Genomic DNA, 27,838 nt, shown 5'->3' with positions numbered 1-27,838 from the left:
TGTGGGCCCCCCGGCTCCTGATCTCCCCGCACCTGGAGAGCACGGCCGCCTCCCAGCAAAAGAGAATGTGTGTGTGGTGGGTGGGGGGGGGCACCCCTGTGAGGCTATGGGTGGCCTCAGAGTCCCCAGTCTCAGCCTCTCCCCTGGGGCCCTTTCCCCAACTGGACCCTTTGCCCCAGGGTCAGGATACTGGGCCCTGCAGGCGGCAGCACCCCCCCACCCCAAGCGCTCCCCCCGCCTCCCCGCTGCCCACAGCCGGGCCCCAGGAAACGAGAGGAGCAGAACGCCGCAGACCCCCGACAGGCTGGGGTTTTATTTGTCATTCCATAAATACAGTGGCTGGATCTCAGCTGTGTCTGGAAGCGGGAGGCGGGAGGCGGTCTCCGCCTACAGCTGGGAGCGCGGTTGGCCGAGGAGCCGCGGTCATTAAAAAAAAAGGGGAGAGGAGAAAAGCGCATTATTTACACGAGGGGAAGAGGACAGAGACGGAGTCCGCCCCTGTCATTCCTCGGGACCTCGGGGTTCTGGGGTTTGGGATGAGAAACAGTGGGGGCTCCCGCGCGTCAGCAAGGGGGACTGAGCCCAGCCCTGCCCTCAGCCTGGGCCTCTGTCCTGTCCTGTGTGGGGCCCTCCCCGGGGGTCTGCCCCACGGGGGGGGCCAGAGGCTGGTTGGGGGTCAGCTGGGGCTCCTGAGGGGCTGCCCCTCCCGGTAGGGCCTGGGCCACTCCAGGGCCTGCCTCTGCCTGGCCTCCTGTCTCCAGAATCTAGCTGCCCTTGGGACCCCCCGACCCCTCCCCCACCCCAGCCCCCTTCTAAGTCGGGGACCCTCTCCCAGGAAGCAGAGCCCTGTCCTCCCGGCCAGTGACCATGGAAAAGAGAGGACCCCTCAGAACGGGGTTGTGGACTGCGCCCCCGGGGCCAGGAAGCTGCTTGGGTCCTGGCAATGGGCATTTCAGCCTTAGCCCTGCTAAACCCTGAAGGCCACCCTCTGGCAGACATGTGGCCTTCCCAGGTGTGGCTCCGGTGAGGGGGGGCGGTGGCCCCTCCCTCGGGCCCCACTGCAACCATGGTCCGTCCATCCCCAGGGGGCAGGCTGCGGGCAGCCATGTGAAGGGGCCCAACCACTCCCCCAATGAGGGGTGGGCGACCTGGTCCCTCTGGCCACAGACCGGAGCTGGGGGGGCCCTGCGGGGTCAGGCTCGCTCCCTCCTCACACCCACAGTGTGCAGCCTGTAGATCTGGTGGAGGTGAACCCCCAGGGGCCTGGTCCCGGAGGAGGGGGGAGGGTTCTAGACTCCAGGGTCAGCACAAATGTCAGGAATGGAAGTTGTGTCCCTCCCCGGCTCCCTGCTTGCGCCTGTGGCATTTCGAGGCCTCAGCCCAGCCAGGACGGGCCAGCAGGCCCCCTGGGAATGGCAGGGAGGAACTCCTCCGACAGCGGCCCGTCTAAGGGCGAAGCAGGCCTGGGTGGGTGAGGGTGTGGCAGGGTGGGGAGCCACCCAGACTGGAGGCACACGGGCTTCCTATGGCGGCGTGGGATCCTAGCCCCAGCCCCCCACATAGCCAGCAGAGGCCCATAGCTTGGGTCTGTGGGCACTGGGGCTCCTGGCCGCCGGCCCCTCCGGTCCGCTACCTTTCCAGCCTGTGGCTGTCAGTTCTGTCCGTCCTTCCCCAACTCCCTGTCATGGGTCTGTTCTAAGCTGGGGCGGTGGGGGTTGCGCAGCAGGGAACCACTGACTCCAGCGGTCCTGACCTCTTCACAGGGGGGTGTGTGGAGGTTGGGGGCACCCAGACTTAGCCCCCTCCCACAGGGTGCCTCACCCCAACCGGATCGGAGGCCTTGAGGAAGGCACAGCTCAGGGGAGAGAATCCTGGGGTCTTCTACACTGTGCAAGCTCCTGCTAGACGTTTAGGTCCCCCAGCTCCGGGGCATGTTGCACAGGACCCCCCAGGGACCTGCCCTCCATGAACGGGCCCGAGTGTGGTCTCTGTGCAGACCCGAAGCCCACCCCCAGGTAGAGCGAAGGTGCGCCCCTTTGAATGTGGTTGGCAGCCACAGTCCAGCTATGTACCCGCGACCTCAGGGCCTTCTGCGGCCAGGACTGAGGGGCAGTGGGACAGAGAACCTGGCCAGGAGGGCAGCTGTGGGCCTGGAGGGACCTGGGCTGGAGCATGCTGGTCGTGCCCCTCCCCAGTGCTCAGGGCTGCTCTGGGCACAGGGTTCATGGCCTGTGGGCTGAGGAAGCTGGCAGAGCCATGAGCTCCGTTAGACGCCCGAAATTCCCGTGGGCCCCACTTGATAGTGGGTCCCCCTGGATCTCGGCCCCTGTCAGCAAGTGGGGGGGCTGGGGGTCAAGGGACAGCTCGGAAAGCCCCTGAGAGACCTGTGGGGGGCAGGTCGTGGTGCTCAAGAGGCTGCAGAAGGAATCTGGGGTCAGGCCTATCGTCAAACGCCGGGAGCCCTTAACAAGAGGGAGGTGAGGGAGACACCCACAGGGGAGGCCCCGCCTTACGTCCGGTGCTCCAGCGGAGGGGCTGCGGGAAGAGCCAGACCTGCTTTCCCCTTTCCCACCCCTGGCACCAGCTGGGGGCTCTCAGGAGAGGAGAGGCCAGTCCTGCTGCCCCCAGGACCCAGCCGGGTCTCGGCCTGGCCTGGACTAGAGGTGTCTCTGGGAAGGGCTGAAGCTGGGAGCAGCGGCGGTGATTTCTTCCTGGGGGGTGAGCAGAGGCTGCAGGCGGGCTCGGGCCGGAGCGCTCCAGCACCCCGCCCCATCAGTGCGTTCTCCCCGTACGGATCTGAATTCGGTCTGCGAAGCAGCGAATGGTGTCTTGCAGCAACTTTTGAGATCTTTTCCCCAAGGACATCTCGCCGTGATGTTTTCTTTTTGAGGCAAACCACACCCTGGACTTGGCTTCAAAACAGCTTAAGCAAGCGAACAAGAGAGACTAGGAGGGGAACGAAAGTGTCCAGGCAAGCGGCCGGGGGCTTCTTAGGATCGGTAGTCTTTTTTGCTGTAGGGTTTATTGCCCAAAATACTATCAATCTCGTGGATAATGGAAGACGACAGTTTCGGAAGGACCTGTGTGCGAGGACGAGGGCTAATCAGAACCCACCAACAGGACAGGCCTGACCTGCGGGGGAGCCTGGGGGACAATCTTCTGGCCCCCGTCAGCCTGTCCTGCCTCACCACATCGTGCTTCTTGCAGAAGCAGAGGTGGACTATGCTGCTTCCGTGTTCTAGAAGGTCTGGGGCAGAGAGGAACACCCTCTGGGGTTTATCTCTGCGCCTCAAGCTCCAGAATGCTCTAGAACCATCTAGAAGGCCCAAAATACAGATTCCAGGGCCAGACACCTGACTTCTGCACCCCCAAACTACTTTTCCTAGTCTTCCCTACTTCAACCAACAGCAAGGCCGCCCGTCCAGGTGAACCCCACAGGCTGCCTCTGACCGTGCCTCTGTCCTGTTGGCCTCACCTTCCTGAAAATCCAGGATCCAAACCTCCCCGCGCGGGTCACTTCCCTGAGGATCTCCCTGCGCCCCCTCCTGCTCCTTAAAGCCTTTCCTTCACTCAACAGCAAGGAAGAGAGGGATCCTTTTAAAATGTAGGTGTGGGGGTGCTTGGGTGGCTCAGTGGGTTGAGTCTCTGCCTCTGGCTCAGGTCATGATCCCAGGGTGCTGGGATTGAGCCCCGCATCGGGCTCTCTGCTCACCAGGGAGCCTGCTTCCCCCCACCCCCGTCTGCCTCTCTGCCTACTTGTGGTCTCTCTCTGTCAAATAAATAAATAAAATCTTAAAAAAAAGATTTTATTTATTTATTTGACAGACAGAGATCACAAGCAGGCAGAGAGGCAGACAGAGAGTGGGGGAAGCAGGCTCCCCACTGAACAGAGAACCCGATGAGGGGCTCCATCCCAGGAACCTGGGATCATGACCTGAGCCGAAGGCAGAGGCTTAACCCACTGAGCCACCCAGGTGCCCCAATAAATAAAATTTTTAATAACTAACTAAATAAATAAATTCTTTAAAAAATAATTAAAATGTAGGTGGGCATTGGGTCCCTCCTCTGCTCTTGTCTCACTCAACAACCAACCACCCAAGTCCCTAGAGCGCCTGGGCTCTGTCCCGCCCCATCTGCGCCAGGCCCCGCCCCTCTGCTCCAGGCCCCGCCCCTCTGCTCCAGGCCCCGCCCACCGGTGCCCCGCTCCGCCTCTTCTGTTCCTTCAGGTGTTTGCCGGTCCCACTCCGCAATGTAGGAGCCTTTGCTCCCACGTCACTTTCTCAGCAAGCCTACCTCACAGCCCCCTTCAGCCTGGGCGCACGGCACCACGGCCCCCCTGCGCCCCCCAACTCTAACCCTAGCCCTGCCCTTGCTCTACAGCCTGTCAGAGTCTCATGTCCCCCCGTCCTGCGCTCCGTGCCCCCTGCCTGCTGTTCCAGAGCTGGCTTCTCTTCCAGAGCTGCTCTTCCAGAGCTGGCTTCTAAGGGAGCTCTGCGGTAGCCGGGATGCTCACAGCAAAACTGGCCCACGGGAGGTGCCCAACAAACACGGGCAGGACCAAGGACTGACTGCGACCCTGAGTTCGGCCCCAGGGCCTGGGGGGGGACATGCCCAGCAGCCCCCTTCCCAACTCACCTGTATGGCTCCAATGTTCTCCATGAGCTGGTCTGCGCTGGAAGCACCCAGGAGCACGGAGCTGACCCCCTCGTTCCTCAGGCACCAGGCTGGGGCAGGAAGACCAGAGGTGAGGGACACACAGTGCAGGGGCCCCTCCTTCTGCCTTGTCCCTGATGGGGCCACAGAGACCCGGCCTCTTGGTTGCGGCGCTGAGAGTGTCCAGGAGGGTCCAGCATGTTGGGGGGGCTTTGCCTGGGACGGGGCTGCACAGGCTTCTGGGAGAGCCCTGGCACCAACTGCTTCCAGGGAGAGAGGTGGCCCCCGGGCTCAGGGATGACCCCCCATGCTTCTCTCCCCATGAAAGTTGGAGCCCTATTACCTCTGGCTGGCTAAAGGAGGGAGCAGCCCTGGTCCTCAGGGACTCCTGACATGGCTCCGGGGACAAGAGTCAACCTTACCCCCCAAGTCCTCGTACCTATGGCTAGCTGGGGGAGGGTGCAGCCCAGGCGCTCGGCGATGGCCTGCAGCTCCTTCAGCTTGGCCTGCTGGCGCCGGCCCTCCTCACTCAGGATCTTGTCCTTCAGCCACTGGTAGCCCTGGTGGTGGGGTGTGGAGAGCAGACAGGTCAGGGCAGGTCACCTGGACCTGTGTTTGCAGACGGCTGACGCTCCGTGCCACGGCAGCATCCGCACCCCCAGACCAGCCGTGCCCCCTGTAGAACAGAGCTGGGCAGTTGGAAGGACGCGGCCTGTTGAAGGGGAAGCCCAGAGCCTGCAGGGTTGCTGAAGCCAGGCCCCTGAGCCAGGACGAGGAGCCTGGCAGTCTGGGAAGGAATGCTTTGGCCTCTGGCCTCGAGACTAGAGCTCTGGGGAGCTTTGGTCTCAGCTGCCCCCAACCCTGGCATTGCAGTGCCTTCCAGGGGACTCGCTGACTCTGCTGTGGACTGGGCGGGAGTGGGGTGGACAGGCCATCCTCAAACCCGAGGCAGGGGGGCTTTGGGGCTGGATCTGCCCTGACCTGGGTAGGCCTTTCTCTGCCTGCTCCTCCTCCCCCAAACCCTGCATTTTGGAGACCCTCCTGCGTTCCCACTGCAGAGATGTGTCTGTGTGGGTGGGGGGGACTGGTTACAGATCACCTCCGGGGAGCGAAGGAAGCAGCTCTGCAGGCCGGCCCGGGCCCCAGAATGCGCAGGGGGTATCTGTTGCTGCAGGGGCCACCCAAACAGCCCTCGTGGACCCGGTTCAGGCCTTCGGGGTGGGGCGTGGCGGGGCTGGCGAGGGAGTGGAAGCGCTTTCTCAGCCGGGGCAATCCTGTGACGGCAGCAGCCTTTCTAGCGGCGAGCTCTGGTTCCCCTGCCCTGCTCTGCCCCCGCAGTGTCCCGTCCACCCCGAACGCCTGTTGCCTGCCCGTCCCCTCCCCCCAGCCTGGCCGCTCCTTCACCTTCAAGGAGGCTCTTGAGTAGGGGGGGATGCCGCTGTCGTACTTTCCGGAAACGATGCCGCAGGCCAGAGGGGACCAGGTCATGGCGCCCACTCCTGGGAGAGGAAAGCCAGGAGAGGTCAGGCCCAGGGTTCTGATGCAGGGGGCGGGGGGAGTGGACGGAGCAAGGGAGAGAGGAGGAGGGGTGCGCTGGGGAGGGCGAGGGGGAAGAGGGGCTGGGGTGGGGCCGGGGTGGGGCGAGGCAACGGGGAAGAGGCGGGGTGGGGTGGCGGGGGAGCCCACCTATCTTGTGGAAGAGCTCGGGCAGCTGCACCTCCACCTTCTCGCGCTGGAACATGTGGTACTCTGCCTGCTCGCAGATGGGCGGGATCAGGTTGAACTGCCGGGCCACGGAGTAGGCCTCCTAGGGGTGCAAACAGGACCACGGAGGGTCCCCGTCCATCAGCAGGGCTGAGGGCTGCCCGGAGAAGCAGGCGCGGGAGACACAGAAGCCTCCGCAGGAAACAGCTGGCCCACCGGCTCTCCCCCGCCCTCCTCTCTGGGGAGATTCACGGCTTTCCTGGGAAACTGTTAGCCTGTCCCCCCACCCCCTCTGCTGGGAAAGGGGGTGAACCCCACAGCTGAAGGCATGGGGGGAATGCACAACTCAATAGAGAGACTCGGGTTCTGGCACTTATTGGCTGGGTGGCCTTGGACAAGGAGCTCGCCCCTCTCTGCCTCAGTTTCCCCATCTGTCGCTGACGTAGTTCACAGCCTTCAGGACAGTGCCTGCCTGCTCTGCGGTTCCTGTTTTTATCAGGGTCATGACTCCAGAGCCCCAGCCCTGGGATGACGGTGGCCGTGGCGGGAAATGCTACGCCAGGAGGGGAGAGAGGCCGGCATCGGCCCATTTCTGGGACTTGGAGCTCAAGGCCCGGACTCCGGACTCCCACCAGATGGGCGTGAGCCAGGGGTGAGGTCTCCAGACAGACTACGGGGAAGCCCTGCCTGCCAGCGGGAGACGCCCTTTCCCCTTTGGTCTGAGGTGCAGCTACTGCCTCTGTAAGATGGGGATAAGACACCGACAGCGCGGTGAGCTCCGTGCCGGCTCCAGGCAGCCTCAGAATGCTGCCAGTGCCAAAGGCAGATGAAAATCGCCAGCATCTAGAATTGTGTTAACTTGGAAATTCTGCTTAATATTTTTGATGAAGCAGAAAGCTGGGACTCACCAGAGGAGAGACCCCCTCCAAAGGACCCCAGGAATTCTGGGGGGGAATTCTGGGAGGAGCAGCATGGGAAGGGCGGAGGCTGGGAGGGGTCTGGAAGCAGGGGTGGAAGATCAGCTTGGAGACAGTCCTGGCAAGACCCGGTCCCCAGACCGCTGCTCTACTCCCTGGGCCCCCAGCTCCCTGCCTCTGAGGGTGGGGGACATCCCACTGACCCTTCTGGGATACCCAGAAAGACCAAGAAACATCCGCCGGCCTCTGTCTCTGCTGGCTCCCTGGAGGGAAGGGGACTGGGGAGGGGAGGCTTTCCTGAAAGTGTGGGCGAGGGGAAACATCAGGGAATAGGAGATGGAAGCTGGGCTCCCAGCACTGGCTCACATTCCCAGGCAGCCCAGGCCCACTGAGCTGCAGTTTGGAGACTGACCTCAGCACGTGCTGAGTGACCTTGAGTGTACTACTTAACCTCTCTGTGCCTCAACCACCCGCATTGGAAAAACAGGATGACAGCAACATTGACTTTGTAGGGTGCTGTGAGGATTAAATGGGAGTTAGTCCACACGAGCCCTCAAATCTAACGGCAGCGGGAGCATCGTGGAAGCTCAGGGCCGGTGGCCGAGCCCCAGCTCGTCTGCGGAGAGGGTCACACCGGTTCTCTCAGAACAGCCTTCTGGGGGCGGGGAGCTAGGTCATCCTAGTGGTCTTGTTCTACAGGTGAGGAAACCACACTCAGAGAGGTCAAGCCATCTGCCCAAGGCCACACAGCGCTGGGACTCAAGAGCCCTGCCTGCGGAGGTAGCGGCCACACGTCACCAAACCCGGTTATCCGGTTAAACCGGTTAGGAGCCGGTTATCCGTGCCATCGGGACCAGTGGCCCTGGATCTGCCCTCCATCCCTAGAAGGGGGCCGGGAGCCCACGTGCCACGGATCCACACACGCGGAGAGGTCGCCACCGTACCATGATCTCCATGGAGCTCCAGCGCGACGTGCCCCAGTACATGGCCATCCCCTGGTTAATGACATGGGTCATGGCACGCACGGTCTCTGTGGGGAGAGAAGGGGAAACTGCGGGTTGGGGGTGAGGCGGCCAGGAGCATGGGGCGCAGCCTGGGGACATTCTGCAAATACAGTTGGGGGCGCCGGGAGGAGGGGGGAGCTGCAAAGGTGTCTTGCAAGCAGTGTACTTCCTGGCTCCAAAGTCGGGTGTGGCGGGGCCGTTCAGGGACCCCGGGAAGAAAAGCGAACCACAATCCAAGAAGCTGGTCTCGGAAACAATTTCCCCAAACAGTTACAAGTCTTTGTAAAGGATCTTTGAAGAGCGGGTTCTAGACGGACTTGGGGCGTCTCTGCGGCACACTGGAGTGACCAGGGAAAGGTGAGATCAGAGAATGTGGGTTTGGACTGTCGAATGAGGAGGGCGGGTTCTCTCGTTTGGGGACAAAACAGACCCGCAAAAAGGCATCAGGAAGTCTTCTGATTCAGGCTACGCCAGATTCGCACTGGGATCTGAGACTGAATGGAGAGGTCACCGCGGCCTCTGTCACGACCAAGGGCAGGGCGGGGCCCTGGATGCTCCCAAAGGATGGGGGCTGTGGAGGTGAGCTCCCCTCGTGTCCCCCAGAGCCGGAAGTAGGCACGGAAAGCCCTGTTTGTATCCACCCCGGTTCTCAGACCCGCCCGGTGTCAGGCAAGGGAGCCTCATCCCCGCGACACGATCGATTCTTCCCAGTACTCAGAAAAGTTTTTGAGAAATAAAAATCTGCCGGTGACAGCCTTCCCACCACTCCCACGCCAGGCGGTCTCCGTCCACAGGGACGCTGTGGTTTTTAAAACAGACTTGGCCTCCAGCTGAAAAATTTCGAACTGTCTCGCAGCTTTGCAGGGGAAGGGCGAGTCATCAGATCCCTCACTGACCCATACAGTGCTTGCAAGTCCCACGGCCAAGGGCAGGGCGGGAAGTAGGGCTGAAGAACAAGTGTGTCCAGAAACGAAGCAGCAACCTTGACCCCTGGAAGTCCAATCTCTCCCCAGGTGGCCGGCTCCTCATCTGCTGCTGAGATGGAGGTGGGGGCTGGGGTCCCCGAGACAGCAGGGCGTGGGAGAGCCCAAGGAGAGAAGGAGAAGGCGGGCTTTGTCCCCAAGGCTCCGCCACCGAGTGGCACCGGCCCTTTCTCCTGCTGAGAGCTGCCCCTGTTTTGGGGTGTCACTTCCCACCCATCCTGGGTCCTTGGGCGCCCCTTTGGCCGAGGGCCCCTCGTTCAGTAGAGAGTTAAGATAGCCGGGGCTTCTGGGATGCTGGTGTCAGGGGTTCACCCAGGACCCCCAAAAAGTCACACGTCAGCTTCCAGGCCTGCAGGCCAGTGCTGCCCTCTCCTTGCTTCCAAGATCAGGGACTGGGCTCCTCTCTGCCCCTCCTCAGGAGGGGAGGGCTGGCAGGGAAGCCTGGACATCCGCCCTCACCCCCGGGGACCGCCGACAGGCTGTGGGGGCTTGAATGCCAACACCACCCAGTGCGAAGGAGACCCGCCCCGTCAGAAGGCTTGGGGGCCCCAGGAAGGGATCCGCCTACATCCCAGGCTCCGGGCTGGCTGTCCTTGTCACGCTCTTTAGGAAGACCCTGAGGGGACCCTGGTGACCAACCAGCATCACATGGATCTCTCCAGCCAAGGCTTGGGCCTACATGCCTGAGAGGCAAGTGGGGGACTCCCCTGTCCACTAGCCCGGCTGCCTCTCCGTCCCGGGAGCATGGCTCTCTCCTGCACCGCCCCTTCCGTGCGGAGATAGGAGTCCCCCGAGGGCCTGGGGGGACCGGCTACCAGGGCAGGAGCCTGCGAGAGCTGGCGGCTGGCCTGAGAGAGAAGGGGTCCCGGGGCAGCGGCCGGCGGGGGTGCAGCCCACACCCAGAAGCATGGCACTCTGAGCTGCCGCGGCGCCCATGTCGGCGGCCCCGGGAACAGGGAGAACTAGGGACAACAGTCTTCCCCTCAATATTTAATGCCGTTGAACAGAAGCGGGACCGAGTCCATCCGGCTGCTGTCAGAACCCATAGTACCTACTGTCTCGTCACAAATAATACATGGGGGGGTCAGGTGGCAGTGCCAGTTGGCAGGCAGGAGCCCGTCCACTGCAGGCCGAAGCCTGGCTCCCGGGGAGACCATGGCCTGCCCTTGGTGTGGGGTCCTGGGCAGGCCCTTAGCTTTGGGGCGGGCAGAGACCGGACACGGCCAGGGGCTGCTCCAGGTCTCGGAGTTTTGGCAGCTCGCAGAGGTATGGTTCAAGGAAAGGAATGAGTCTGTTTTGATGGAGGGCTCGGGCTGCACGGCGAGGGCGGGGGGAGCGGCCGGTGGCTCACGTGCGGCCACGACGCTCACGGTGGAGACGGCACGCTGTGACGGGACAGCCTGCTCCGGGTGGGCTTTGCTTCCGCTTGAGGCTGGAGCTTAGCAAATGTGCCCCATGACGTTAAGACTTGTTGGAAGCCACATGGTCCGTGGCCCCCGATGTTTGCTCCTGTGGGCCCCTGGTCTCTCCAACCCTCTCCCAGACCATCCAGGGTCAAGGTTTCAGGCGCCGATCACAGCATCCCCAAATCAAGAGGAGCCCTGGCAGACAGACAGCCGCCCCCGCCCCCCACCCCGAGGATCACGGCAGTGCAAGGCGGGGGTGGGGCGGGTGGGCACGGGTCATGCATGGGGGTGGGGGGGCAGGGGAGGAATGAAATGACAGGCGGGCCAGGCAGGGGCAGGGGCGGGGGCAGGGGCTCCACGCCGCTTTGCTTTTCCTTCACTTGCAAGATGTTCTCGTAGGGCACTTATTTTTCCTTTATGCATTTTATGGAGAAGTTTGTCTTGGGGGGCAAGAGAGTCGTGTAAATAAAACCACCATCTCATAAAATGCAGGTCGGACACGGAGTCAATAGTCAGGCTAAGGGCACTGTGTACCTTCTATGATGAATGTCCTTGACTTGGAGGAACTAAATGGGTCCCCTGGTGATAAAGAAAGATTTAGAGAGACCAGAGTTTATAGCTGTGGGAACACGGAGAGACGCGGTATGACAGAGGGCAGGGGAGGGAGGCACAAGTCTCCCTCGCGGAGTACTTGTTTCGTCAAAAACAAAACAAAACAGAACAACCCCCCCCAAAACCAAAGCCCACACACCAAACCAAACCAACCCACGCACGGCGCACACACATATATACACGCGCGCGTGCGCGGTATATATAGAGACACAGATGAAGGAAAGAGAACTTGAACACAACCTAATTTTCCAAATCCCTGAAGCAGCAAAGCACAAATGAGTCTGAAGCAGGAAGTGGCGTGGGGAGGGCGGGGGGGACCTGGGGGGCTGCGGAGATGGCAGGAGTGGGAAGAAATAAAGGCCAAAGAAATCCAAACTGCTTTTCCAAGCGCGGCACATTTTTTTTCCTCCTCTAAGTAACAATTTATTCCCCAGAGCGAAAGACCCCGCAGGACGGGAATGTGACTGAAAGGAACACAGCAGTTGCAAAGAGCCATCATCTCGTGACTTCGATTAGCTGCAGAATACGAACAGCTGAGGGGAGAACATTGCACACAGTCCCAAACCCAGGCGGGGCACGGGGAGCAGGCGCGGACCCAAAGCCAGGACCCAAAGCCAGGACGGGGCGGGCGTGAGCCTGGAGGCACCAGGGCGCACCTCTGGCCAGTGAGGGCCCCCCTCGGCACCCCCACCACCTCGGCTGAGCTCACCCCGCCCCCGCCTGCCCCTACCAGCTGCCTGCAACCAGCAGCCCGGGTGCCCCGCAGGGCCCGGCGGTAGCAGCCCTCTGAGAGAACCTACCTTCCATGGGCGTGTTGGGGTCTGGGCGGTTGGCAAACACCACGTCCACGTACTCCAACTGCAGCCGCTCCAGGGAGGCCTTCAGACCTGGGGGAGGGGACAGAGGGGACCGTCAGCAGGAGGAGGGAGACGAGGCCCGTGGCGCCGGGAGCTGTCAGACTGTGGGGACACGTGCGGGCACCTGATGTGTCCCACCTGAGTGGAAAAAAAGCCAGGACTAAAGGGGGCCCCAAAGCTGGTGGTGGTTGGGTCTGCCGGCCAAATGCTCTGTGACTGAATGAAGGGGTGGCCTTCCAGGCCCCCAGGTGGCCCATGGGGTGACAGGGAGAGCTGGGTCATCCCACCTGGAGGGGAAGCTGCGCCTGTGTCCCCGCACCAGTGAGCCCTTAGCAACAGGACAAAACAGGGCTGCAGAGTCATGGCCTGGGGCTGGGGGTGGGGAGCACAGCCTCCTCATCATTGAATTTTTTTTAAAAAGGAACTTATTTATTTGAGAGAGAGAAAGCAGAGAGAGCATGAGCAGGGGGAGGGGCAGAGGGAGAAGCAAGCTCCCCGCTGAGCAGGGAGCCGGATGTGGGACTCGATCCTAGGATCCTGGGATGGTGACCTGAGCCAAAGGCAGACGCCCAACCGACTGAGCCCCTCAGGCGTCCCTTATCATTTGATTTTTAGAGGAGGGAGTGTATTACGTCGATGAACATGAGCACAGATGGGAAAAGCACAAAGACAGTATAATCACAGGATAAGCCATACAGCATGCCGGGTCCCCCCATCTCTACTCTCTCTCAACAGTCCTGTGTTCAGAGCGCCGGGCTCTGTTGGACATGCCCCTCCTGGGTTCCTCCCAATTCTCTAAAACCCCAGAGGTGGGCTCTCTCCTCACACCCATTCTACAGATGTTGCCACAGGGGCTTGGGGAAGCAAGGTCCCCTGCTCAGGATCCCCAGTCAGCACAGGGCCCAGCCCTGCTTGCAACCCAGGCCTGTCTTATCTTCTCCAAGACATCACTGCCCATCTGAGGGCGCCTGGGATCCTGCTCTCGTGCTGCGGCACCTGGGTAGAAGGAGAGGGTCGGCCCCCAAGCACGGGGTGCATTGGTGGTGGGGTGGGGACACCTGGCTTTCTTCACTCGTGCATCTGCAGGAGGATGCGGGGGGTGTGGGGGAGCCATGGGGGGCCAGAGCGCCACCCCCCTCACCTTCTATGATGTGCTTCCTGGAAAGGCCTCTCTCGGTCTCTGCTCTGAAAAACAGGACAACGGCGTATGTGATGTTGCAAGCGGTTTTGGGGAAAATGTTTATGATGCAATGTTAGGCAAAAAAAAGTAGGTCAGTGCATGCCACGTGCAGTCTGATTCCACTTGGGGGATAAGCCAAAGGATGTGCTCGCGCGGGCTGGGAGAAGGGCCGGGGCTGCCTGGCTGTCGGGGCACAGGGTCGCCGCGGGGGGAGGAGGAGGTGATTCAATTCGTCCTTCTATTTCCCTTGGAGTTTGTTTTTGTTTTTTAATGAAGAATCCGGCCCATTTAGAATTCCTATGAAGCCGATTTTGTCCAGCCCTAGAGAGAATGTGGGGCCAGCCCCCGGAGACGGGCAGGGGTGGTCTGTGGTCAGGGAGGGTGGAAGAGTTTAGACAGGTCGTGAATTTCCTGTGTTTTCCAGAATTTTTAGGATGTTACCTTTGTCATCAGAAAAAATAGCAAATCCACAAAAGTAAAAATAACAAACAAGGTCCGGGTAAAAGGCAACTCAGCCAAAGCTGCTTTTCTGGAAGGTGGGCTCAATAGGAACGGGCGCCAGCCGGGGGAGGCGGCTGCACACTCGCCCCCAGGAGCCCCCCGAATCCTGACCCCAGCCCGGAGCATCGCCTGCCGCTGCACCTACTTTCCTCCCCAAAAGATCTTGGTGGTGATGACCAGGCTGGACCGTCTGCGGAACAGAAGAGAAAGGGCGTTACCAGGCGCGGCCGCGTGGGGGGTATCAGCAGCGTTGGGAGGCTCCGGGGCACCCTCCTCCTCTGGGAGCTCGGGGTGGGACGCAGCTACCTCTCAATCATTCCATGTTTGGGGTGTGCGAGCCCAGGGTCCTGGGGCTCCCCGTCGAGCCCCGAGACAAGCCACGGATGCAACTAACTCACTGTGGAACCCAGAGTCCGGCAGTGGGGGCCAGGAGAGGGTGGGGTCTGGTGCAAGGGAGCCCCAGTGGGAGATGCACCAGGGGAGGCGCAGATAGACCTGGCCTGGGGGACAGAAGCCCCCGCCGCCCCGGCCCCCGGCTCCAGTGGGTTCTGTCTGAGAGGAAGCAGGTGCAGGCAGCGCACTGCCAGGAGGTCAGGGGGAGGGGCTGCTGCGGACAGAGGGGACGGACGGACAGACGGATGGACGGAGGGGCTCTGGTGAGGATGGAAGGAGCAGTGAGGGGTCCGAGCAGTCTGGTTGTCCCCCCACAGGTCAAAGACAGGCTTCCAGAAAGCGCTGTGTGACCCAGCCTTGGAGGGGAGCACTGAGGGAAGGACTGCAGCGTGAGAGGGAGTCGGGGTCTGGCTGATGGACGGGATGGATTCGGTCTCCCGCGGGACACCCTCGGGAGCCAAGTGGGGACACCTGTCTGGTCCTGGTGCAGTGGGAGGCCACAGTGATGGCCCCTCCAGGCCCCAGGTGGTCGAGATCCTTCCCAAAGAGGGGGTTGCCAATGTGCTTTCCTCCCGCGGGGGCGGGGGGCTGCTCTGAAGCTGTGTTCCCCTTGAGCTGCAACTGCAGGCGGTGGGGGTGGGGGCTTGCGACCTAACGTGTGTCTCTCTCCCTGTGTGCTCCCCTAAGACAGAACCGGGGCATTCAGTACCATGTGCCATTGCCGTTAGTTAGGGAGCCGGGAGGAATCTGATCTGGGATGAATTAGAGCCGAGAAGAAACAAAGTGCTTTGCTGGGGCAAGAAGGGGGGTGTCAGTCACCTGTGCCCAGGGGTGAGGGGCGGGGGACGGGCCCAGCTTTACAACGCCTCTGTTGTCCTGAAAATAAAGACACGTGGGCCCCAGGAGGTCCCAAAGTACCGGGCCAGTGCCAGCAAAGTCTGTCCCCAGGAGGGTGGGAATCCTGCCTGACCAGGGACCTCAGGCTTCTGAGGGGCCGGTGGGGGGGACGTGGGAGGGGCTGTGGTGACCAGTCAGGGGGCTGCCCCTCCCCAGGTGAGCGTGATGTCCAGCCTTGAGCTGGTGTCTTACAGACTCGGGTCCCTGAGCCCTAGGACAGCCCTGCCAGAGAGCTCAGACGTGGTCCCTCTCAGGCAGGGACAGTGAGAATGCATAGATTCCAAGCCCGGAGAAGGACTGTCCCTCTGTTCAGCAGCTGTCCCCTCTGCTTCTCCCAGGCCACCCGGGAAGTCCTCATCTCTTCTGGCCGAACACATGTCCGTGTGCGGCCTGGGACCCTGGCCCTCTGGATCTCTGCTGGACCAGAGGTGGAGGGCAGAGGCGGAGCGGGCAGAGCAGGGCGGGGTGGGGGGGGCAGCGCACAAGGGCCTCTGCTCGACTTCCCTCTCCAGCACAGACTCCTCTGGTCTTGCAGAACTCCGTGAGACCCCACTGACGGACCCTGCAGAAGCTTCCCACCTCACCACAGCCCCACACGGTGCGACTACGCTCACCCTGCAGAGGGAGCACAGGGCTGCCTCCTTTCTGGAACATTCTCCCCTTCCTGGTGAGAAAAATCCCGACACTTCCAGGCTTTAGAAGGACTGGCCGGCTGCCCAAGGGTCACGGAGGGCAGCTCTGAGCCCCCTGGTGCCAAAGAGGCAAGATCGGCAGCGGGACCCGAGCCGACGCCGGCGCAGGACCCGGTGTGCACCTGCCCCTCGGTGTGCGCCTGCCCCTCGCCGCGCCCCCTTCCCTCCCACCGGCTTCCTTCGGGCTTCTCCCCGTGTGCACCCTGGACGCCGTCCCAGACAGAACAGGGTCATTACCTCCACCCCTTCTTCTTGATGATGTTTCCTAATACCACTTCAGCCCTGCAAGAAAGACCGAGACATGGGGATTTCATTAGAGCGTGGCAGAGACACTCAACCTCACCCCACCGTGGTCCCCTCCGTGAGGATGCCACTGAGGCCAGAGGGCCAGGCTGCTAACAAGGCTCCTCTTGGCTTGGGCAGTTCACTCCAGAAAGAGGAGAGAGCCTGCAGGAGGTTGTCGTTCCCCACGAAGGTGGCCGCGGGCGGTGACCCTTCGGGCGCCTGTCTGAGCAGGAAGTCGCTCCCGCTCTTCAGAGAACGAAGGAGCTGATGTCCTGCTTGGCAAGGTCAGCGCCATCCCATTCCCAAGTGTTCGGGGCCAGGGGCTGAATTTCCTGTAGGGCGCGCGTGGGTGTGTGCGTATGCGTGTGGTGCATTCAGGTGTGTGGGCACACGCGACTCTCTCGTGTCTTGCTTTTGGACAACAGAGGGACAGATGCCACGCTGCCCGCTCTCCGTTCTTTCCGGCGTCGCTCTGGCCCTGCCCCAGGCTGGGGCTCGCGGGGTCGTGGGGTCGCAGGGTCGCGGGCTACCCCAGCCCTGCTTGGCACTGCAGGCCTGGATTAACTCTGAAGAACTTTCTGCTCGTAGCACAATGTCTCTGAGCAAAAGCAACAGACGGAAAACGATCCGCACCCAGCGCTACATCCCCATCAGGAAAGTGCCTGAGTCACGCGCTCAGGACTAACGGGCTCGAATTTGCAAGCTGTTCGGCTTACATTGTGAACGCTCTTCGTCTGTGGTCAAGATGTGCAGAAATTCACTCAGCCCTTGGCCTCTTCCTGCGATTCCTCGGTCCCTCATTTGTGGAACAAACAGATCAGAACAGGAGGAAGGGAGAAAAGCCAGTGGTGGTCCCGGGGGTGGTGGGAGCTGGAGTTGAGCAGTGACGATGGGGACACAGAGAGTGTGGGGTGTGTGGGGTCGGTGCGCATGGTGGGCCCTTGGGGGCCAGAGGCGGTGGCACGGAGTGGCTTCCTGCACGCTCTCACGGGCAGCAGGGCGGGCACACGGGTTGGGGTGCAGAGCCCGGGGAGCGCCTGTGAGCTTGGCAGGGCTGTACTACCTCTGATCCTCTGGCTTTAGTTCATCTGTCTGGAAAGCATTTCACTTTCCTGGGAAGAGCCGCTAGGATGCAGCACTGGGGAGGGGCCGGCGCATCCGGAGGGGCTGAGGGCTGCCGAGGGGGGCTGGAGGAGATCTTGGGGCTCCCAGAGGAGGTCCCCAGAGCCGTTAGGTCCTCAGACCCTGGGCTGGGACTGGAGAGAAGGTCCAGCTGGTTTCCCATTCTCAGGGCTCTGGGCCCATTGCTGGCTGCAGGTAATGACCCAGAGCCTTCGAGGCAGGTGCTAGCCCCGGGGCCACCGAGCACAGCCAGCCGGGCTGCAGCCAAGCCGGCTGATGGGAACTTGGCTCGGCCCAGGCAGGAGGGGCCGGAGGGAGAGTGAACAGAGAGCCAACAAATGACTTCACAAACAAAAGCTGACTTTTGGAAACCCGATGCAGGAGAGTGGATGATTTGATTACCGCTAGTCTTTAACATTGGAGCCAGCAGCCTTGGCTGAAGAGGGCTTTTACATAATTGAGGAGGGAAGTTCACTGCCAAGGTGGGAGTGCTTCCTGCAGGGCTGGGCTGGCCAGACTCTGCTCTCCGCAGCTCGAGAGGCCTCACGGTACCATTAGCACATGAGTATGTCAGACTCGCGGGGCTGGCTGCAGGAGAGCCAGGGACCGCAGCCTGGTCTGGCTCGTGCCCAGCCTGGCATCTGAGGCACCAGAGGGACTGTGGTCATCTCAGGGCTTGGACACATGGGGAGTTTAGCGAGTGGCCAGTGTCCAAGCGTCCTGTAATTTTGGCCCCAGGAAAACAACACCTTCTAAGACCATTCTGAGTTTAAAAAAGCAGGCAGAGTGTGAGGGACGTTTGTGGGCGCTTGGGACCAAGGACCAAAGCACTGGCTCTTCCCAGGGAAGCTGTGGCCCACACCACATCATCCCCACGAGAAAAGACACGTACTTGCCAGCTGCGTAGACTTCTGCGGTATCGAAGAGGTTGATGCCGTTGTCATAGGCCAAGGTCATTAGCTGCTCTGCCATCTGAAACGAGAAAACCAGAGCCACTGTGGGCAGCACATGCCCGCCAGGCTGGGGGTGGGGGGAGCTCCAGGGCATAATCTCGTGGCCTGGGGTGCCTCCTGTGTGTGCAGGCCGTGCCCTCCGGGGCTCCCCTCATCCTCTCCTGCCATGGGACAGGCACGGAGGCAGCCCTCAGGAGCGGACCCACAGGGAGGAAAGAAGACAAAATGAATGAAGGAACAGCCCTGGGGCTGTGAGTTTCCTGCGAACAGGGACCCCATCTCTTGGGTCACCACAAAGCTTAGCCCCTATACTGGGTTGAACACAGCCCCCAACAGAGGTGCAATGGATCCTGGCAGAACGAATTCTTTCTTAAAGCTATGGCTGGAGTGTGTCCTCTGGCTGTTTGCTGCACCCCCGCCCCCCAATTCCTTCCCAGCAGCCATACCAGGACGAAAAGATTATTGTTTGCAGATGGAGAAACTGCCGTGCTCAGCGAGCATCTCCAGCCTCGGCTGGCTGCATCTCCAGTCAGGTGGAGGGGCTGACGCCCGATGCCCGAGGGGCACGCGCCTGCCACCAGAGTTAGCTGGTTCCCCAGATGCGACTGTGCCCCACCACGCCTTGGTAGTGGGGGTGAGGCTCGAGCCGCTGGGGGCGGGGGTGGACAAGCGCCCCCCGCCACAATCAGCCCCTCCAGGATGTGGCAGAGATCGCTGCTTGTCCTCTGGATCGTGCCCCTTTGAGAGAGTCACGGACGCAAACTCCCCCCACCGCTTCCCAAAGCTCAGTTCAAAGTGCCAAGCCCCCCTCCCCAGCTACCCGGGGTCAGGTGAGTCACACTTAACAGTCCTCAGAAACGGTGGGACGAAAACCCAGCCCTGTTTGGCGTCGTGGAAGTTCTCTCCATCCCAAACTCCGAAGCCCCCTGGGCCAGGCAGGTATGGACAGTGAGGCTGCCGGCCTGTGGGGACACTGGGGTGGGGGCACTGATGCTCATTTACGGCCTCTGGGAAGGCGGCTCAGCGTGGCTACATCTTGTGATTTTTCAAGAGAAGCTAGAGACCAGGGTATTTGGGGTGGTAAAAATCTCCCGATTTTTCAAATGCTGGCAATGAACCCCAAAGATTTCTGATACCGAGCAGGCCAGGGTGCACCCTCATTAGTTAGCGGCTGTCATTTGAGTCAGAGAGCCCAGGGCAGAAGAAAGGCCATTGGTGGAGGAATTTTCTGGATCCACAGGGCTGGTTGGCTCCAGCGGAGCTCAAGGGTAATCATGTATCAGGTGCAACCATGACCCTCCAGGGAGCCGGCTCCCCCCTTCCCCTGCGTCTCTCTGCATCCTGGGGCCCCTTTCCTCCCCTCCAAACCTCCAGGCACACCAGCTTCCTTCGCCGGGTCATCTCTGTCTTCAACCTGACTTTTTAGGGATGTGTCCCACAGAGCCCCCGACCCCTGCCGGGAGAGCGCCCCATGCTGGGGTCCTAGCCAGGGTCTATAGAGGACGTAGGGGTGCCCACTGCCTCCTAGCGAGGGCTCTGAGCAGAGGTGACTCAGCACCACGGCTTTAACCTCACGTTCAGACCCTGCCTCTCTCCCCCCGCGCCCGCCTTGCTCACCCGGAGAACGGCGTGCTACAGGTGTTTTGAGCTTTGCTCTTCCCACTTCCACTACATCTCGGAAACCAACCCATGTTAGTTCGTAGAAATCGGCTTCGTTGTTTCTCAAAAAAATTATATACAATTTAAAAAGTGTGGTAAGGCATGCTTACGTAAAATGGACTCTTTTAGCCATTTTTATGTGTGTCCTTCTGTGGCATGAAGGACAGGCATGTTGTGCAACCCTCACCCGCGCTGGCCTCCAGAACGCCCCCACCTTCCCAAACAGAAGCTCGGTCCCCACGAGACACCAGCTTTCCACTCTTCCCTGCCCCAGCCCCCGGCGCCCGCCCATCTGCTTCTAGAAGGCCTGGGGGGCGTCCTCCAGCATCTGTCTTTCTGTGATGGGGTGACTTGCTGAACTGAACGGGGTGCCTTCAGGGTTCCTGCCTGTTGGAGGGTGTGCGAGCGTTTCCGGGGCTGGGTCTGGAGGGTGGGCAGGGGTCTGTCCTGCAGGAAGTCGGGGGGGCGGGGGGGCAGGCGGAGGAGCGGGAGTTGCAGGCAGGGAGGCTGGGGTGCGCGGAGGAGGGCCGCGTGCCGTGCTCGCCTGGCCCGTGCTCCCGTCCGGCGCCCGGCACCCTCCTCACTCGTCTTTCTCCTACTCCAGCATCGGCACCTTCGGCCAGTCCTGCCAGCAACTCCCGGAAGCTGACCCGGAGCCGGACCCTCCCGCCCCCCACCAAGTGGTCCGAGCCCGAGTGCCCTCGGCGGCGTTTCGGTGGTAGCCCCTCTCTCTGCTTCTGTCCTTGTCCCCGGCATCCTGCACGGGGCCAACGGTGGTCCGCGGACCAGCACCAGCCATGCCGGGTCCCCGGCTCTGCCCCAGGCCTGGCCCAGCAGAACCCACATGTTAACTGGCCTTCCAGGGGATTCGTGCATACGTTCCCATCCGAGGAGACCCTCCCCCCATCCTTGGGGGACTGCCGTCCTCCGCGGAGCAGCCAGAGTGAGCCTCTTGAGTGAAGTCAGGTCAAATTTCCACTGTGACTTCTATGTCACAGATGATCAAAGCCAAGGTCCCCACCAGATCTGCTCCCTCACCTCTGCCCCCGCCTCTCAACCTGGGGCTCCTCCTGCGGCCTCCTCCTCTGGCCTGGAATGCTCTCTCTCGGAGTCATCACGGGCTCACCCTGGTCTCCCCCGCCCTGACCGTCCTGCATAAACGGGAGTCTGCACCTCGGGCCTCTTTTCTCTGTGCCCGTGTTCTCCGTGTCTGATTAAATAAGGGCTCCTGGAGCCTGTGAGTGGTCTCTTGGGTAGAAAAAGGATCTTTGTGGATGTGCCTCCATGAAGGGTCTTGAGGTGGGAGACAACCCTGGATTATCAGGTGGTCCCTGAACGCTACCACGGGTGTCTTTAGAGGAGGGAGGCGGACGCTGGAGCGAGGCGGCCACCAGAAGCTGGAGGAGCGTGGGAGAAGCCAGTCTCCTCCCCCAGAGGCTCCCCTGGGAGTGCGACCCTACTGACGCCTTGATTTCTGCTCTGTGGTCCTGACTCTGGACTTCGGACCTCCGGGCCTGTGAGAAAATAAATGTCTCTCGATCTAAAACCACTCAGACGGTGGTTGTTTGCTAATGCAGCCACCGGACACTTCTAGCCCTCGGAGGTAAGGTGTGCTTACTGTCTGTCCCCCCCTCCAGAGAGACAGCGCGCGGCGGGGGACGGCACTCGGCAGGGGCTGAGCAGGTGTGAGCCGTGCGGACACCGTCCCTGGCTGCCTGCACTGGCCGATGCTGCGAGGCCGGCCAGGCCGGCCAGGTCAGCAGGTTGGGGGTCGAGGATCCCCTCCCCATCTCACCTGTCGCTCAGCCAGGAAGATGGCAGCACCCACGACCACCCCAACAACACCAGAAAAGAGTGAGGGAGGGGATTTTCCAGGCTGTGATTTTATTTTCCTGTCCTGCTCTGATTTCGTAGCACTCCTCTCCCACACTCTTCTTTAAAGGTTTATTTATTTATTCTAGAGGCAGGGCGTGGAGAGAGAGTGTGCGCACGCACGCGCGTGAGTCGGGGCAGAAGGAGTGACAGAATCTCAAGCAGACTCCTGGCTGAGAACAGAGCCTGACGTGGGGCTCGATCTCTCGACCCTGAGATTGGGACGGAGCCCAGATCAAGGGTCGGATCCTCATCTGACTGAAACGCCCAGGTGCCGGACGGAGCCCAGATCAAGGGTCGGATCCTCATCTGACTGAAACGCCCAGGTGCCCTCTCTTGCAGATGTTCCTACGTGAATATATACTTTCCCCTGTAAGACGGTGGCTCTCACATACAGACCAGTGTTGGTGCTGTTTGCCACACGCTGGCTCCTGGGTCTGTCCCCATGTCATTCTGTAAGCCGTGAGTCCCAGAGACTTACGCTCTGTGGATGAGTCCTGCTTTACGGGATGGAGCCTTTATATTGAGACTGTCCAGATTTTTCCAACATCAGAGTTAGAGTCTCGGAAACCCAAGGCAGGAGGGACTTCAGGAGCCATGCGGGTCTCTTCCCTGCTGTCCTTACTTGGGGGCCAGGGGACGTCATCCCGCCCCCGAGCTGGGAGCTGGCCGTGGGCTCTGAGGCAGGCACCGGGTGCCATTCCCCGATCATGAGTCTCCAGGTAAGACCGCAGGCACCTGCTTCATCTCTGGGGCTCTAATTCCTCCAAATAGGGTAACGGCACCTGCCTCCCTGGGTTGATACAGGGTCGAGTGTCACGGTAAATGTCAAGTTTGTCACTACCACCCTTGTTAGATTTCCGGTGCCCAGGCTGTTCTGAGCACATGGTCCGAGAAGGAGTTTTTTCCTTGAGCTGCCAGGTGAGGTCACAGAAAGGGCATTGGACTAGAACTTGGAAACCTGACTCTGACCAGGCCAGCTCCCACCCTTGGCTACAAAATTAGAGGTTTGCTAACACCATCTGCTTCCTCTGAGGTCTGGCTCTGCTCTGTCCGGCCCCCACGGACTCTGTCCCCAAGGCCACAGCCCCACAGACATTTGCAGACAGAGGACAGGCAATGGCAGACTTTCTCTGTGAAGGACCCGAGAGAACACGCTTTCATCTCTGCAGGCCGGACAGTCTCTGCAGCAACTTCTAACGGGAAAGTGGCCCCAGACTGTATGCAAATGAATGGGCGTGGCTGCCTGCCAATAAAACTTTATTTATAAAAACCGGGTTGTGGAATTCATAGAGGCAGAGAACAGAGTAGAGGTTACCAGGGGCTGGGGAGTCCCTCCCTCACGGTTGCAGTTCTGTTTACGGTGATGAAAACTTTCGGAGGCAGACCATGGTGATGGTTGCCCGGCGAAGAGAATGTACTTAATACCACGGAATTTTACACTTAAAAATGATTAATATGGTAAATTTAATGTTCCGCATATTTTAACCACAACAAAAATGGTGAAAATAGCCAGTTTTATGTCTCATATATTTGATTACAAGTAAAAAACAAAAAACACAAAAGAAAAAAACTCAGCCGGGGGCCAGATCTGGCCTGTGGGTTGCTGCTCACGGACATCTGCAGGTCCTGCCACGGGACGCCCACCCTTTGCCACATGAAATCTACCCAGTCCTCATTTCTGCGTCTCCCTGGCATCGCGGGGTCTTGCTGTAAAACCGGGACTGTGTTTCTGGGTTCCTTAGGAGGCCGTCCACCTTCCTCTGGACACGTGCTTAGCAAGGAACATGGCGCTCCCAGTGGTGCACCCCCTGGGGACACCCGGGGGACTTGTGGTCTCCCCAGTGTAGGTCAGCACACATGTTCCTCTGTAGCTCAGGATGGCCCTGGATTCCCTGTGGTTCCAACCCCGCTGGCTCGGACCGGGCAGGCAGCCAGCTAAAGAAAAAGACGTGGCCATTCTTCATCTGAACCGTGGCAAGGTGGGCCCCTCCTCCCTGACGTATTGATTTTTTTGGACACTAACTGTAGGATTTAATGCGAAAATTCTGCTTGTTCCTTCGCTCAATCCTTTTCACCTGCCAGGACCTCTGAGAACCCCAAATCTGTCATGTATTGTAGCTGCTGTCCTCCTAGCTTTGTGTCATCAAGAAATGACTTCTAGTATCTTCATACGAGTCACTGTCTATGTGATGGAGACGGGGCAGAGGCCGGAGCCAGCAGGGCGGCCGCTGGGTCGTTCATCAATACTCTTTGGGTGCAAGGCATCCGTTGGGGACATAAATTGCCTAAGCTGGATGCTTACCACCCAGTCACTTCTCTGGATCTTTCTCACAAGGACCTCACGCACGGGGTAGCAAATGCCATTTGGAAATGAAGTCACACACCACCACCCCCCACCCCAGCAAAAGGGGAAGAGATGATTCAGACATAGTGATTTTGGGTGAACCACACGGGCTCTGGGGCTCTGACCTTCTATGCTAAGTGCTTGCCACCCATCCGGTGGCTAAAGGCAAAGCAATTTCCTGAACCTCAAAAACTCCTTTCCCCTGAGACCGTCCAGAGCTAGAGCCTCAAAACAAGGGCGAGGCGCTCTGCAGCCGGCTGCTGTCATGACAGGAAAAAGGGAAAAAGCGCAAATGAAATACATGTAGATTTTGACAGAAGCAAAGCTTTTCCTTCGGAAACTTGACTGGGCAATCTACCCAGGAGGTCTCCGATGAGTGCACTTAGTAATTTGTAAATGCACCTTCCTGAGAGTGAGCAGGGCAGCCGGGGGGACAGCTCCGCGGGCACATGTCCAGGGCTCTCAGAGCAGACGTCACAGAGCAGAGAATCACTCTGCTGCCCAGAAGTGCGCCCAGCCTGGGGGTGCGCAGGCCCTTCCCCGACAGACGCTGGGGGCACCTGCTCACAGCGGGCAGAGAGGAGCCCCGGCGAGCGCACCAGGCTGGCGAGCACAGGCTGAACGACAGCTAGAAACTACCGCAAGGGGAAATGGGCGGGGTGGGGAGGGACGGCGGGGGCTGGGTATTTGCAGACTCTGCTTTCTAAAGACCCCAGCAGATGCGGGCTGAAGTTGCAGATCCCGTGGGGTACTCTGCCCGAGCAGCTTAGAAAGACGCCCAGCTGTGTACTTGGGAGAAGAGGAGCCCCTGGACTTCCCTGGCTAGTGGGGGACTGGGTGCTATGCAGGTGAGGAACCCGAGATTCTGGGCCTTTTGGGGATCACAGACGCCCCAAGGCACCCAGCTGCGGAGGGCAGGCACCGGATTTGGCATCTTTTAATGCTGCTGTGGCTCCCCTCACCCTTCCTGCTGACCCAGAGGGCCACGGCACCCTTGAGCGGCGGCACGAGGGAGGCTGCAGCGGCCACTGTGAGCGCCGGTCCGGTGGTCCACGGGGCGGACTCAACCAGGTGCCCACCGTGGCCAGCCTCTGCTGGGACCTGCAGCCTGCGGGAGCCCCGTCTTACCTCATCGGTGATCTGGCCTCCGAAGGTCACCCATGTTCCTGGAAGGAAACACATGGGCTCAAGTCAGAGAACCTCTCCAGGGAGCTTGCCATCCTGCCCCCACACCCAGGGTGCTCTGCCCTCAGGCTGCAGGGCCTGGGGGACAGCCACAGGCCACCATGCCACTTGCTCTGCAGTGAGCCCGTCCTCAGCACGTGGGGACACTAGGCCTTCAGGGCAAGGGCAAGTCTCCCTCTCTTGGGGACACCAAACCAGGGGACAGGAAGTGCCCGGAGCAGGCAAAGGACTGCAGGTCTTTGAGATGCTTGTTGGGGCTCAAGCCGATGGGCTCCTACTCTGGTGACCTGCCCCAGGGAGCAGGATGAGGGATGCCCCCCCCGAAACCGGGCCAATCTGACAGCCACGCCCTTGTGCTTGCTGGGTGGCACACGTGTGTGCTTGTATGTGTGCGTGTGTCTGTGTTCAGGGGTGCGTCGGGAACATACTGTGGGTACCAGGGAGGGGGAGGGACAGTGTATTCTGGGAACAGAGCTCACATCTGGGGAAAGCCTAGATAAAAGGGCACAAGCCATCCACCCTCTATGAGGACTCAGTCTCGCAAGGAGAGAAGATGCTCTCCGGACACACCTGGGGCCAGGGGCCTTCTCTGATTTTCTGGTGTGAGGCAGGGTCTGTGCGTGCACAAGGCCCCTGGTACTTCCCTCGCCTCCCCTATCCCTCTCCTGAGGCACCCCCCAACCTCCTGGTTGCCGTGGCAACTGAGTCTCACCAACCCCCTAATCCTGGCTCCCAACCCTGACCCCAGGGCTGGCCCCTTCAGCCCTCCCAAAGCCCTGGCCTCCCTGGATGGCACTGGACCAAGGGAGCCCCCACACTCACCGAGCCCCAGGCAGGAGACCCGCAGGCCCGACTTGCCCAAGTTCCTGGAAAACAAACTTGGTGTGAGTTCTCAGTGACAGGGACAGGACCTGCCAGCCAAGCACAGCCCCGCCCCCTCTGCTGTTCCCAAAGCCCAACCCCCAGCTTGAACCCCCCCTTCAGTCCATGTATCTTTTGAGACTCTGAAGGCAAGGGGTCCTCTGGAGAGAGGCCTGTGGCTCACTGGCCTTTAGGCATAAAGAGCCAACTGTCCGTCCCCCTGCCTGCCATACCCACGCCAGAGCATGGCCACATGGCCAGGCCAGGCTGTGGCCCACCACAGTGGGGCCGGGAGAGCCACCTCGAAAGAGATCAGGGGAATGGGCTGATTGAGGCCTGGTGGTACCCGGTCATCACGGGCCTGCGGAGGTACCTGCCGGATGAAGATCCCAGGGTCCACGTGAAGGGGCCACAGCCATCACTAATGTCCTTAGGAGGTCATGGAGGGTGGCCATGCTCTGCTGAGGACTGTCCTGGCCTGTTTGTCCTGGCACAGGCTGGCTGGGGGCCGCAGGAGCAGCCACAGGCCGGAAGGTCTTCAAGCATCACGTCCTCCATCTCCCACTGCTCTGTGGGTCAGGGGCCTTCCTTTTCCCCACATTCCCATTTTACACAAGAGCACCCTGGACCTGCCCAGGAGCGAAAGGGCCAGGACCCACTGGCCAGGAGTCCACGATGGCGCGCCCCTTTCCCCATTACGGTGGATGCAGGATGTGAGCTGCTCACATGGTGAGGTCCATGGGCAGGGCGGGAGTCCACTCCCCTCGGGGCACCTCCGTGGTCAGCATCCCGGTCCTGGGACCAGCCCGGGGTGCAACACCCAGCCAGGCAGTGGAAAGTCAGAGAGTTGTGACGGACTCAGAGGGTGAACCCCAGCCTCCTTCCCTGAGGGCTTCAGCGTTTCCCTGTGTCCTCAGTTTCTCTACCGAAACCCAGCCCCCTCGGACCCTCTGAAGCCTTGGTTTCCTGCTTCCCAGACCCCAGGACCCTGCTCATGTCACAGGCGGTCACAAGGGGTGGGGAGGGGAGGTAACAAACTTGTAAACGGTTTGAGTCACCAAATTTAAAAGAGTTCTAGAAGGCCCAGGTCTCTTCTCAAATTTCCCATTGAAACCGGCCCGGCTGCCAGCCCGCTGTTCCTGCAGGGAGCCGTGGAATTTTCCCGACGCGAGTTCCGAACAGCTGCTGGTACCTGGCAGGCAGGGCAGCCGCTCGAGCAGAGGCTCTGAAGCCACAGCTGAAACGCTGGGTGCGTGATGTCACCTGCTGCCCCTGGACCCCTCTGCAGAACGGGCTCCCGGGGCCGGCCGCAAGGGTGACACGAGGTAACAGGTGACCGGGTGACACAGGACGCTGACCCTGCCTTGTCCTCACGCGAGAAGCAACAGACAAATCAAAGAGCTTTGCAAAGCTACCGAGTTAAAAAAACGGAAGCCTCTGGGACGCCTGGGTGGCTCAGTGGGTTAAGCAGCTGCCTTCGGCTCAGGTCATGATCCCAGCGTCCTGGGATCGAGTCCCGCATCGGGCTCCTTGCTCGTCAGGGAGCCTGCTTCTCCCTCTGCCTCTGCCTGCCTCTCTGTCTGCCTGTGCTCGCTCTCTCTCCCTCTCTCTCTCTGAGAAATAAATAAAATCTTAACAACAAAAACCGGAAGCCTCCCCTGTTCCTCTCCCCTAAAAACCAGCGAAATAATCTGATGGTGCTCTCAGCCCTCGGCTCGTAGGATCCGACCCAGGGCAACTTGGGTTTGCGGCTGC

General features: G+C 60.7%; 1 protein-coding gene across 9 annotated transcripts in view; it reads right to left on the bottom strand.

Annotated features, from left to right (window-relative positions):
* Positions 1-285: 285 nt before the first annotated feature.
* The window catches only part of KCNAB2 (potassium voltage-gated channel subfamily A regulatory beta subunit 2), an 81,375-nt gene continuing 53,822 nt past the window's right edge, over positions 286-27,838 (bottom strand). For 4 of the 9 annotated variants that reach the window (XM_045063638.1, XM_045063637.1, XM_045063639.1 and 1 more), the window contains 14 exons: positions 26,045-26,088; positions 25,166-25,203; positions 18,099-18,178; positions 16,037-16,081; positions 13,963-14,007; positions 13,278-13,321; positions 12,080-12,166; positions 11,202-11,246; positions 8,219-8,304; positions 6,340-6,460; positions 6,058-6,152; positions 5,093-5,213; positions 4,636-4,724; positions 286-3,080 (listed from right to left, as the gene is read on the bottom strand). In XM_045063638.1, coding sequence (XP_044919573.1) covers positions 2,991-3,080; positions 4,636-4,724; positions 5,093-5,213; positions 6,058-6,152; positions 6,340-6,460; positions 8,219-8,304; positions 11,202-11,246; positions 12,080-12,166; positions 13,278-13,321; positions 13,963-14,007; positions 16,037-16,081; positions 18,099-18,178; positions 25,166-25,203; positions 26,045-26,088 — 1,030 coding nt within the window. In that variant the 3' untranslated portion in view covers positions 286-2,990. The remainder of the gene's footprint in view (positions 3,081-4,635; positions 4,725-5,092; positions 5,214-6,057; positions 6,153-6,339; positions 6,461-8,218; positions 8,305-11,201; positions 11,247-12,079; positions 12,167-13,277; positions 13,322-13,962; positions 14,008-16,036; positions 16,082-18,098; positions 18,179-25,165; positions 25,204-26,044; positions 26,089-27,838) is intronic. The other 5 variants (XM_004768701.3, XM_004768702.3, XM_013064697.2 and 2 more) reach the window with 2 other exon arrangements.

The sequence above is a fragment of the Mustela putorius genome, unplaced genomic scaffold, assembly GCF_011764305.1.
Source record: "Mustela putorius furo isolate JIRA1106 unplaced genomic scaffold, ASM1176430v1.1 tig00003853_pilon_pilon_pilon, whole genome shotgun sequence".
NCBI classification, from domain to species: Eukaryota; Metazoa; Chordata; class Mammalia; order Carnivora; family Mustelidae; genus Mustela; species Mustela putorius.
The sequence above is the reverse complement of the archived record's forward strand: the minus strand, read 5'-3'. Positions and strand labels throughout refer to the sequence as shown.